This window comes from Ascaphus truei, chromosome 6 (genome assembly GCF_040206685.1).
Source record: "Ascaphus truei isolate aAscTru1 chromosome 6, aAscTru1.hap1, whole genome shotgun sequence".
Lineage (NCBI taxonomy): Eukaryota > Metazoa > Chordata > Amphibia > Anura > Ascaphidae > Ascaphus > Ascaphus truei.
This window is the reverse complement of record NC_134488.1, coordinates 12,965,405-12,977,835: the sequence shown is the minus strand read 5'-3', so window position 1 is coordinate 12,977,835 and position 12,431 is coordinate 12,965,405. Positions and strand designations below refer to the sequence as shown.

The following is a 12,431-nucleotide window of genomic DNA, read 5'->3' as shown; positions in this document are numbered from 1 at the left end:
CAGCCGCAAGCGTGCGGAAGCGTAGGTCTTAGGGAAATTTAAAATTTCCCCGCTTGCCGGCGCGACAGGCCGTTCACGTGAGCGGTTCGCCCAATGAGGGCGAACCAGCTCCGTGACGTCACTGGCCCGCCCCCGGCCTGCCCCCTGACGGTGCGCAGGGAAAGCATCCGCAAGGCCAGGGAAAGCACCCGCTTTCCCTGAGCCTCAGCGCGCCTCAGCACGCCAGCGGGAAGCTTGGCCGAGGCCTTAGACAGGTCTGCAACCCTGCCTTTCACCATTATCGCCCAGCATACAGTGCTTCCACTGCAGCAAGGGATTCTGGGAAATGACATGCAAATGAGCACACAGTGCAACCTTTTGCTTCAAATCCATTTTGACATGGATCCCTATGAGTTTATGCTTGCTGCATTGCACAGCTTTTCAGCACAGCCTGGGTTAAGATGCATAGCCAGTAAACCTACCCACAGACAGCTGTTTCGACCTTTTGGGTCTCATCAGTGTGATGTGCGTGTGTGTGTGTGTATGTATATATATATATATTTATATACACACAGATATAGCTAGCTTTATTTTACCTACCTACTGATAATGCTGAATATCGCGTTACAATAGAGACTAGTTTTCATAGCATTCAATGGCAGTGATAACACACAATATCAAAGAATATCCCAGCATAATACTCCAGTTACCCTTGCTACAGTACGTGTGTGTGTGTGTGTGTATATATATATATATATATATATATATATATATATATATATATATATATGTATTTATTTCAGTGTATTACTATATATATATATACACACACACAGACATTACATAATTACATACATAAAAATATATAGGGATTACCTTAATCCTATATTCAGGTCTATTGCTTTGGTGAGCCATTATTATGTATGTAGTTTTCGCGATTTCAAATTGTCTGTATCATAGCATTGTGCAACACTGCATCCATTTTGTTATATATAAATAATAACTGTATGTGTGTGTCTCTCTCTCTCTATATATATTTATATACTCACACACCCTATATATGAGATTAAAACATGAATACCAAATAATGTATAAAGCCAAGCATTGCAGATCTATACGGACGCAGAGACCTGGAACACAGGCACTTTCCATCTTGTGAGGTTTCGATCGGGGACTCCTCATTACTGTGGTACAGACTGATCCTTCCCAGAGCCTCTCGCCGGTCTCCCTCCCTCCCCTCCCTCCACTTCACCCTCTTGAGCACTTTAAATGCAGATGATGTCATTTGGTTGTAGTTCCCCATCTCTTGCATCCCAGATGCGTAAAACAGGGGGCTAACAGGGAAGCTCGAGTGAAACTTGCCATGCAGTGTGAGCAGAGGAGAGACCATAAAGTGTCTCCTCTCTGGCAATGCGCATGATACTGCGGCTCTGTGCACTGTGCACTCCAACGCACCTTGAAACGGGTTCGCCTGGCTTGGCATCGCGACTGGCACTTCCCCAAACCAATCACCGCCTACTCTCCGCCGGTTGAGCCAATCGGTGGGGCCCGTGGGCGGTGCGAGTCTGTAAAGAGCCGGGCTAGGCTTCACCGCGGACTTGGCTCGTCCCTGCTTTTGCTAGTAGTAGCGCTGAGAGCCTGGAGAGGGTCTGTGATGGAGAGAGGCAAGAGAAGGCAGCAGGGGAGAGGGATCGAGGCATGAAAAGGGCATTGGCGGGGAATGTCTGCACCAATCCGGAGCCCAACAATGATAAGTCTGCAACAAGAAGGGCACGTTTGAGATATGATGAGGCTCCTGACTGGTGCTCTGCAGTACTATGATTTGGTATGTGGTCACTTTGATAGCAAGTGTAATCAGCACCGGAGGACTCGCTGCTCAAGGTGAGTTGAAGTGCAGCCTGTTCTTCTTCAGTTTTCCCTCTGGATAAGTGTCTCCTGCCTTGTCTGGTATTGCTGTGCAGATTTTTCTTGAGGCTGCACCCAGCTCATCAACATCAGCACCAAGAAGTGGCACCCGTGCAAGGCAGCACTTCATCCTAGCAAGTTCCACTTAGAGGAGCAGCCAAGAGGCTTTAAACTTCCACATCCAAGAGACGTGTGTACAGTAGGTGCTGTCCATGGGAGCATGGAGGAGGCCGCTCTCACCTGAGCACCTGTTTATGGAGTAGGGTGGTTGTAGGGATGCCTGTTTTCACAAAGAGTAATCGAGGTCATCATGCATGTATTGTACTGTATTCTGTGTTGGGATCTTCATATAGGTTAAAGATGAAACAATATTGCACTTTTCTATCCATGAGCAGCTGGTAAGAAAAGTGTCACAGTCCTACTATTGACAGCTGTGTCACAGATTGTCTTTCCATTGACAGATGTGTTCCTGTCCTCCCAGAGAATGCAGTATCAGTATCATACCAGGGAGAGTGAGGTGTCAAATCAATGCCAATCCTAGCAATATCAAGTAGTTGTCACATTAAAGTGAGAGAGACAACTGCCCATCAAAGTGAGAGGAAGGTCAATGTGCATCAGTGAGAGAGATCTCACTGTCCATCAGAGTGAACGGGAGGTCACTGTCCATCAAAGTGAGGGAGAGGTCACTGTCCATCAGTGTGAAAGGGAGGTCACTGTCCATCAAAGTGAGGGAGAGGTCACTGTCCACCAAAGTTAGGGAGAGGTCACTGTCCATCAGAGTGAAAGGGAGGTCACTGTCCATCAAAGAGAGATATAGATATCTCTCCATCAAAGTGAGATGACGGTCACTTTCCACCAAAGTGACGGAGATGCCACTGTCCGTCAGAGTGCAAGGGAGGTCACTGTCTATCAAAGTGAGGGAGAGGTCACTGTCCATCAACATGAAAGAAAGATCACTGTCTATCAGAGTGAAAGGGGGTCACTGTCTATCAAAGTCAGAACCCATTGCACCAAAGACCCGTGTTCAGTACTATGGACCATGTAGTTGACAACGTAGTAACTTTTGTTCTCTTAAAATGAATGCATTGTTTACTGTGCTTTACTCTCAATGTATTGAATCTAGAGGAAAGTGAGAGACAACTGTCCTTGTATGAGAGAGAGTTAGAGAGAGAAAGCTAGAGAGAGAGAAAGCTAGAGAGAGAGAGAGCTAGAGAGAGAGAGAGAGTGCTGTTATGTGCTAGTTTTCACATAGTACAGTATGTTATTCTCCATTCTAGTGAATGAGTTGACTGTTAATAATAGTGAGAAATGTGTCTCTGTTTATCCTAGTATGACAAAGGTCATTGTCCATTCTAGTGTATGAGGTGCCACTGCTCCTCTTAGTATGAGAGGTGTCTTCACTCTAGTGAGAGAGGTGTCACTGAGTGATAAGTGGCACTGTTTATCCTAGAGAGAGATATCACTTTCTATTCTAGTGCGAGAGGCATCACTGTTCCTTATTTAAGCCAGTTGTCACTGCCCACTCAGTGAATACAGTATGTGTCCTTATCAATTCATTGGAGAAGCCTCACCAACTTGTGAGCCGTCACTGTCCAGCCTGCTAGACACGTGCCACTGATTACCCAGAGAAAGTAGTCACTGACTAAGCCTGCTGCGATGACATAGGAACTGTGAATGTGCCACCTGCCAGCACCAGATATCCTTGTGACTTTGCAGTGAAACCTAATTTCAACCTCAGATTTTAATGTCCTTGAACTTGACTTTAACCCATTCATAGCCAGATTGACCCACAGAGTATGGCTTAAGCTCAGGGCACCTCTCTTGGGATAGTATATAGAGCTAGTAGCTTCTATACATTGTTCCATCAGCAAAGGGGTTAATTAGATAGAGAACGAGACTTGAAAGCTAATTTACAGGCTGCGGTTTTCAGGCTCATGATCGATGACAGCTTGAAATTTCCATCAGTAATTGCATAAATGAGCTGAATGAGCCCTGATCCAGAGTAACTGCTGAGTGTGGGATTACCACCCGTGGACGAAAAAGTATGAAATTGTCATATAAGGTGGTGACACCCCTACATTAAGTGCACTTTAGAAGTCAGCTGGAATACAAGTTTCTATTGCTCTGTGTCAGAAGATGGGTCACCATGAGCTGAATGGACCAAAAGTGACTGGAAAGGAAATAGTGCTACTACTTTGGGGTGGTGGGAGGTGTTGACTTTAAGAGAAGGTAAGTATGACATTTTTTATGATGAGCAGACAGGATCATTTGTGTACATTGACTACATTTTGCACGAAAGAGCTGTAATGTCACTGATGACCATAATATTTGAAATTGGGCATGAAGAGGAAGGTGTGTATATCCTTCTCATCCTGCCAGCAGATACGCGTCTAGCTGGGGAGGACATCTGAAGTCTTTTCAACACTTGGCATTTCAACAGTGACCTGTAGAGCCTGCATCAAACTCTCAGGAAAGCAGGGAATCATGTTGGCCTAACCCCATCCAAACTTTTGATGTGGTGGAACACTGGTACAGTATATACTGTACCACAGATGCAACCTTTTAATAGACTTTAGTGTAGGGAGACAAAATGTGTCACCACCATAATACCTAGTGATTGGGGCTTTGTTTCATACCTCCCCACCACACAATCATAAGAACACACACTGTAGCTTGCAGACATTATTGCATACAAACAAACACACATAATTTGATATACAATTTGGTAAGTTATATGTCAAGATAACAAATTATTTGCTCATCCCAATGTCTGAGATGCCAGTGATCTTGCACCTAAAAAGTTAGCTAATAAAGTTACAGAGCCATATTTAGTAAACAATGATATGCCGAAAAGCACTTTATGGTCTATGGGTGTAAAGTGTCTTGTGGCCTTGCACTGTTTAGTAATTAGAGGCCGTAATCGTCTCTAACCAGTAAAAAGTCAAAGCATGTGCATCTGAATCTCCAGTGTGTAGCTCCTGCTACTATCACTTAACACACACTTCACTCGCTCTTCAAGTAGATGACAAAACTCAGCAGCATTAAGCATGTCAGCTCGGTTGAAGAACCAGTGAGGGGAAATGCAGGAATCCCAAAGCTCTTGTTTTACCTATTTAGCTTAAAATGAAATGGAAGATCCATTTTAATTGAATCCAAGAAGTTTGAGAAACAGATGCTGGAATTACATTCTTCATATTGTGCTCTCTGCTTCTGTGTTATTGATTTACATAAGTTGGCCTTCGATGTATAGATGTGACCTCACCAAATCACGGTAGAACCCTGTAGCCATAAAACTGTGTATGACATGGGCAAAACCAATATACAGTGTATAACCAAGATTAGAATCTCTGCTCATACTAAAATTGCACCACAAGTACCATGCAAGGGTGAATTCCCTGGGGAATTTATTGTGCCAACATGTGGAATAATTAGAGTGTTCCATAAACCATGCAGAGTTCTTTAAAGTTGCAATCTGGGGTAGCTAATCAAAAAAACAATAATTTGTAAACATTTAAACAATCTATTTATCTCCCACAAACGTATGTAAACGTAATTATAGTAATTATTTGTCTGTTCTTGTTTTTTTTTTTAATTCAGTACAAATCCCCTTTCTTTGAAGTCTCTGAATGGGGAGTCTTTGTCAAGCAACTGTTTCCTCTAAGCTTATCCCACCCTGCCTTTATCAGATAGATAATAAGATAAGGGCAGAGAGAGGCAGGGTGCTCAGACTGTGCAAACACTTTTTGAATACATGGTAATGGAAAAGAAGAATACCTGGCGCTGAAAAAGACACTTAGTCCATGTGGTACACAGTTCTTATATTGTCCAATTTCTTGATGAGAGATGATGACAACTTTCTTGTACTGTACGATCTGCTTCTCAATGATCCCCCTAATAAAGGTTAGAAGAAAAGCACAACAATTGTAAACTTGTACTGTGGGAAACCTCTGCAGCTACTAATCACAGCACAATCACAATTGTAATATTGTATGTATTTATTCAACACTGTAATAGTTCAACACTAGCAGCAAATCGGTCAAGCGCTGACGCATTCAGGGTTTTAGTTAGTTTTTTGCACTTTTTGAATACACAGTGACATCATAAAAAGGAAATAAATCCTTTGCCAAGAATCAGCTCATCCCTAACATTAAAATGTTAACTAACTTTAAAATATGATTTCAAAATACTTACTGTATACAGCAGGTTTCAGAGTTTGGTAAAATGCATCAGTCACCAGGATCTAACCCCATAAACATTTCACTAGCATTAGAACACTATGGTTCTAGATGAGCTTGACCCTTTAAATGACTTCATTTGTATTTCCATTGCTTGATTATTTAAAGGTTTGTGCTCTTGCAATGCAAAAAAATCTACCTTCAAACATTTAAACGCAATACCTACCTCCTCATTGTAGTGGCATGTTTATTGAATGGCATAGCACCTTAAGGTCTGTATGTGTGTAAATGGAGGCATATTATGCATGAGGGGAAGATATACAAGAAAGGGATGCTAAGTTTGTATCTGATGTAGCCATGGAGATGGACCAAGCTGGCCTTCGGGACTCCTTTTTAAAACATGTATAACATTGACTCAGAAGTCAGAAAGTGAGATAACAAAAGCAGCACATGAGTTAAGTGTTTGTAGGAAGTACTTCTCCTTTAATGACACATACTGTATGACGTCTTATTACGAACACCCCCACGCACCAATTTCTCAACCTAGCTGCTTGGCACCAAAATGCACAGTAATCTTTAACTAAACCCTTTATCACTTTGTTTATATACGTAGAAAGCCAGTGGTTGGTACTGTAGTAGTGAGGGGTCGGGGGAGAAAGAATGTCTGTGGCAATTAAAACTTGATATATATATATATATATATATATATATATATATATATATATATATATATAGATAAAGATGTTTAAATGACAATATAGGGGATGTATATACAATTTTACCATATATTCCCAGCTTGTTAATCTTGTTTCTTTGGCGAAGAAGCAAAGGTTACAGCCGCTTCCGATCTTGTAGATTTATTTGACACAAAAAGGAAAACTGCATCAATTTATAAGCACATTTTGATACCTCATTATAATGTAGTGCTGCTCTCTTTTCCTCTAGTTCCTCCTATAACCACTCCCCAAAACCCTGACTGACTTAAGAACACAATTGGAGGAAAGCTCCTTGATACGTTAATGCAAAACGATACAGTCAAAATGATACAATGTGTACTTTTTGGAGCATTTAATACAGATGGCTCTCTTTATGTAACATAGAAAAAGAGAAGTAAGCTTATTCCGACGTTTCGGCTGTAAATAGTCTTTTTCAAGGACGTGACCTTGACAAAGGCTTTATTTAGAGCGAAACGTTGGAATAAGATTAGGATATAATAAAATGAATTTCGTACAAAACTGAAGTGCTCACTTCCTAGTCTGGATACTCTCTGTATGTAACCACGTGTAATATGATTTAAAGCATTGTTGGGTAATTGCATCAGATAATAGGTCACAGTTATGGCCTTAACAAATCTCCAAGGGTTGTGTTATGTTATACCAGAGTTGGAAGCCAAAATTTCATGTTTGAAGTTAAAAATTAAGGATATGGCAACCTGTCTGTAGAAAGGATACAACATTAAGGGGCCTCTGCACTAAGGCACTTATTGCCCACTTATCGCCCAAATGGCATACATCTCGCCGCTTCTCTGCAGGTTTCCAACACCTTCACGCCAACTTTTTCTGGTGTGAGGATTTGGGGAGAAAATCACCATTCTAGAGCGGCGATAGGCGTCGATGACCTAATCGCTGCTACTAGAATTGCACAAGTTTATGAACATGCCGAAAAGAGGCGATAAGTGGCTTATCACCGCTGCCTCTGTGATTTTTTTTTGGGGGGGGGGGGGGGCGATTCAGTCTTTTTTTGGCCACTTATCACCGCTTACAGAATCGCTGTATTCCATTTGGGCGATACGTGGGCAAAAAAAGACTGAATCGCCCCCCCAAAAATTCTCAAAAAAAAAATCACAGAGGCAGCGGTGATAAGCCACTTATCGCCGCTTTTCGGCATGTTCATAAACTTGTGCAATTCTAGTAGCAGCGATTAGGTCATGGACGCCTATCGCCGCTCTAGAATGGTGATTTTCTCCCCAAATCCTGACACCAGAAAAAGTTGGCGTGAAGGTGTTGGAAACCTGCAGAGAAGCGGCGAGATGATCGGATTGATGCCGAGAGTCTCCGGAGCTGATATCCATTAATATCACCACCGGAGACCTCCGGACACCCACGGGGACCACCCGGGGATCCCCGCCGGCCTATAGTAACAATCCTGTGTATAAAAAATAAAAAAATAAAATATGGTTTGATGTGGGGGTACAGGGGGTGGGTTGTGTTTTGGTGGTTATTACTTATTTTAATATACCTTTTGTTACTAGTGTATTGTAGCAGAGGGTCCGCGGAGTGGAAGTCAATGCGGTCCTGCTCCGGAGACCCCTGCTCATCTACACTAGTAATCAAATTTAAATTAAAAAAATATAAAGTTCGGGCGCGATTTGCGCAGGGAGAGGTGGCTCTCTCAGCAGCAGATAGAACTCGCCGGGTAAGGCCATTCCAGGGAGGCGTTCATCACATCGCCGGCAACTCGCCCGTTTTGTGAATTTTGCTATCACAGGTAATCAACGCTTTCTGATACCGTGATAGCAACGCTCACAAAAACGGCGATTTAAATGGGCCGGCGATTTTTTTAAATGAACCTTTAGTGCTTAGGTCTCTAAAAGTCACAATACAAAATGCTAAATGGAAGGCCAACAAAGGGACGCCAAAAGTAAAACTACATAGTCTATATGATATCAAAACTTGCAGAGGCATTATGTGTTTGAAGTAGGCAAGGCACATCCCATTGCAATATGGTAATAACTAATATATACAGTACTAAATTGTGATTGCAATGCTGATTTAAGGGACTCAGTTTCGCTGGAAACTCAGATGGCACGTTACGGGGTTATTGATTAAAGTGTCATAGTGCAGATCAGGCAATATGTAAATCAGATATGCAGAGCTTTACATCCTCTCCCTTACGTCTTTCCTCACCAGAGGAAATGATACCAGGTGATTGTGTAGCTGTCACATTGTTGTTGTGATACGCCCTGTGACATCAGAATTTGAAGGCGTCCCACTCGGAGTGCCGCAAGCTCCTCCAGAAACCAGTGAAAAAGCTGGGATTGTCACTCAATGCCATAAAGGCCACCGGTGTGTCAGCCATTGTGGCGTCCAGTATACTGCTGCGGCCAGCTTCATTCTTACACTTACCCGTCTTGTCCCGTGGCTTTTTTCGGGCTGGCGCCGAACTTGGCCACGCATCAGCCGCATCTTCCTCGCACCCTTCCCCTCGTTCCCCTCCCCTCGCGACCTCTGCCTCTGCTTCTCCGGGTCCCCCTCTGCTTTCCGGGACCCCCTCTGCATCCCACATCCCCCCTTACCCCGCCACCACCTTCGGGGAACCCTGGGCATGCGCGCCACGCGCGCACGCACCCTGGCATGCGTGACCGCGCATCAGTGATGTGCGACGCGCGTCGGCAAAAAAAAACAGCCGCGTCTGCCCGCACATTGCGGAGGCGGCCGCAGAAGACTCAGCTCGGCCGCCACTGTACATTACAAGGACACTATTAAGTTAACTCCATGCATGATTATGTGGGATTAAATCTCATTGGAAAGATGGTGAAAAGGTGGTTCTGCCCTGGGACATGGGTGTATAGTGTGTTTAACTATTATTTAGGTTAGTGATCACGCATTTATAGCAACTCTTGTATGCTAACATGGGGTAATTGAATGTATTGGAATTCAATAGCCCATGTAGCGCGGTACATCAGGTAATGCGGACTGGCCATGGGTTAGGCCTCGGACACGCTTACTGCTGGCGTGCGGAAGCGCGCTGAGGCTCAGGGAAAGTGGGTACTTTCCCTGGCCTTGCGGTTGCTTACCGCACGCGCTCTCAGCAGGCCGTCAGGGGGCGGGCGCGTGACTCGCCGGGGGCGGGCGCGTGACTGGCCGGGGGCGGGCCAGTGACGTCACGGAGCTGGTTCGCCCTCATTGGGCGAACCGCTCACGTGACCGGCCTGTCTCGCCGGCAAGCGGGGGAATTTTAAATTCCACTAAGACCGGCGCTTCCGCAAGCGCGGGGAAGCGCAGGAGAGCCCCTACTAAAGCCGCTCTAATTGCGGCTGTAGGGGCTCAGTGCTGAGCGGGAGCGCGCGTCAGCACGCTTCCGGCAGCAAGCGCCAAACATGGCCAAGGCCTTAGGAAGCTATCCTCTGACATGAGCAATGCTAGTCCCAGACCCAGTGGCAGGTCCATGTGACATTGCTCACGTCATCTTATCTATTCGTGCATTAGATTGTAAACTCTTTAAAGCAAGGAGGGACTGTACCTGCATTCTTCTGCTGTATTCAGTGTTACATACCGCCATTTAAGAATAAGGTGTTATTATTATTATTATTATTACTGCTAGGAACATGAAGAGATGACACTCTTTGCACTGCATAGTTTATTTATAATTATGTCATCCAATTATCTTTTTATGTAGAGCTGCCTGTCTGCACCGCTGTTTATAACATGCACACAGTGGATATCTTCTCTCAGGAGCTCACAATCTTATTTGATATATTACATTTTACTTAGGTCACACCGAGTCCTCCACTTGATTATCAAATTTGTTGGTCAGCTCACTATATCAGGTACTTATATTACAGCTCATACAAATGTGTTCTCTGGCAGCACAATTTAAATCGGAAATAGGAACGATCAATGGTTTATTCCTTTGGATTGGGTGGCAGAGGAACGGCTGGCGGGTTACAGCCGCTGCCTCTATGGTTGGGTAATGCTCTTTCTCTGATTCCAATTGTATCTACCAGCTTTCCCTATTAATACGATCACAGCGTATCTGTTGCTTTTTAAACACCATTAAAATGTTCCCCGGCAGTGCTGCTCCCTGCAGCTTTAACCTCATTTCACCTCTCCTATGTGTTCATTTTTTTTTTAAAGGGATATAAGGATAAATCCCTATTCCAGCTCCATGATGGAAATTTGTTGCCTAGAGTAAGATATTATCTGTTTTTTAGAAAGAGTGTTGTTCTGGAAGCAGAGTGGTGTTTGAAGTGGGAGAACCCAGTTTGAGAACAAGCGCCTTTGCTTTACCATCCCGTGCTTCGTTTATCAACAAATAGATAATGAGCACCTTTCAGCAATGACTCGTTGTCCTGTCAATTCTGTGTACAGTGTTGTATGTCATATAAGCCTTACAAAAATACATTCTTACAACATATTTATTAAGCCCATTCTGAGTTTGACCATGGACAACTTTTCTGCCCTTCTTATTAATTTAGGCAAAATAATTGGAGGCTTGTGAGTTTTAGGCTTGGAGAGTACTGTTTCCCTTTTAGTTAGAGTTGAGATATATCTTAGATGTTAGAACTTTAACAAGTAAAATGTAATGTGATCAACATTAAAGAACTGATGCAAGTGATAAAAAGAAACAATTTGAGGCATTTGCATTGTGTCTAGTAATATAACCATCTTGTTTTGGCTTTCAATGTCTGTGGTGTGAAAATGATTGTCTTCTTGCAGAGATGCTGTATGCTTCTTTATAAAACTGTTTAAACTGATATTTGAGCCTTTGCACTTTATAGCATGTCTTCATTTGCATCCTTTCCTAGTAATCTTTGTAACTATCTTTCACGGACGCTCTCTAGCATCTTACTGTTAATACTGTTGGTTAGTTGGTTCATTCAGCGATAGAGCTATAGCATAAGTAATCTAAGCAAATGCTTAGGGCCCCAATAAACTCATGGCCCCTATTATTTCCGGAGCACTGGTCAGACTTATTCTGTTATAGTTGAATTGGTGTGTGACTCAGATCCCTCAAAAATCACTGATTTATGTTTTTGGACTTGGACCCTTATGGGATATAATTAGGGATTTGCCAGTTTAGCAGTATGGAGATGTAACAAGCCAAGACATGCAGATACCACATCTGTTTGAACATTCAGTGCAGATGGGTGAAATAAGTAGTTTTGAGGGGATAATAGGCCCCCCTTAGATGAATGCCCATCAAACATTTTCCAGGAAAAAGGGCTCCAAATTTTTGGCTTTGTCTATGGGCTCATAATATACAAATACTTCCAATAATGAGTTTGATCATTCATAAATGGGTGAGTTAAAAACTCACTAAAAAAACAAACTACGCCTCCAATTATTTTGCCTAAATTAATAAGAAAGATGGGAAAGTTGTCTATGGTCAAACTAGCAAACGCGAAGAGTTAAATTAAATGATTATGGTCATTAAATTAAAAGGTTACATTTAAAATCATAAAGGGAGAAAAAAAGCATTGTTGAGAAATTTAATCTGCTATTTACCCATGAGAAACTCAATTTCTTCAGCAGTGTCTCTGCAATCCTGGAGGGGTTAAGGGAGAATCTGTGCAGTTGTAGCAGACCGAACTTGCAAACAGAGCTAAAGAACATCAATATTTGTGTGTGTAGAGAGAAAGCAGGAAGTATA

The 12,431-nt window shown here is 43.1% G+C and overlaps 1 protein-coding gene across 3 annotated transcripts in view; it reads left to right on the top strand.

Annotated features, from left to right (window-relative positions):
* The first annotated feature begins 1,564 nt into the window (after positions 1-1,564).
* The window catches only part of IGSF9B (immunoglobulin superfamily member 9B), a 90,337-nt gene continuing 79,470 nt past the window's right edge, over positions 1,565-12,431 (top strand). For all 3 annotated transcript variants that reach the window (XM_075603370.1, XM_075603369.1, XM_075603371.1), the window contains exon 1: positions 1,565-1,860. In XM_075603370.1, coding sequence (XP_075459485.1) covers positions 1,797-1,860 — 64 coding nt within the window. In that variant the 5' untranslated portion in view covers positions 1,565-1,796. The remainder of the gene's footprint in view (positions 1,861-12,431) is intronic.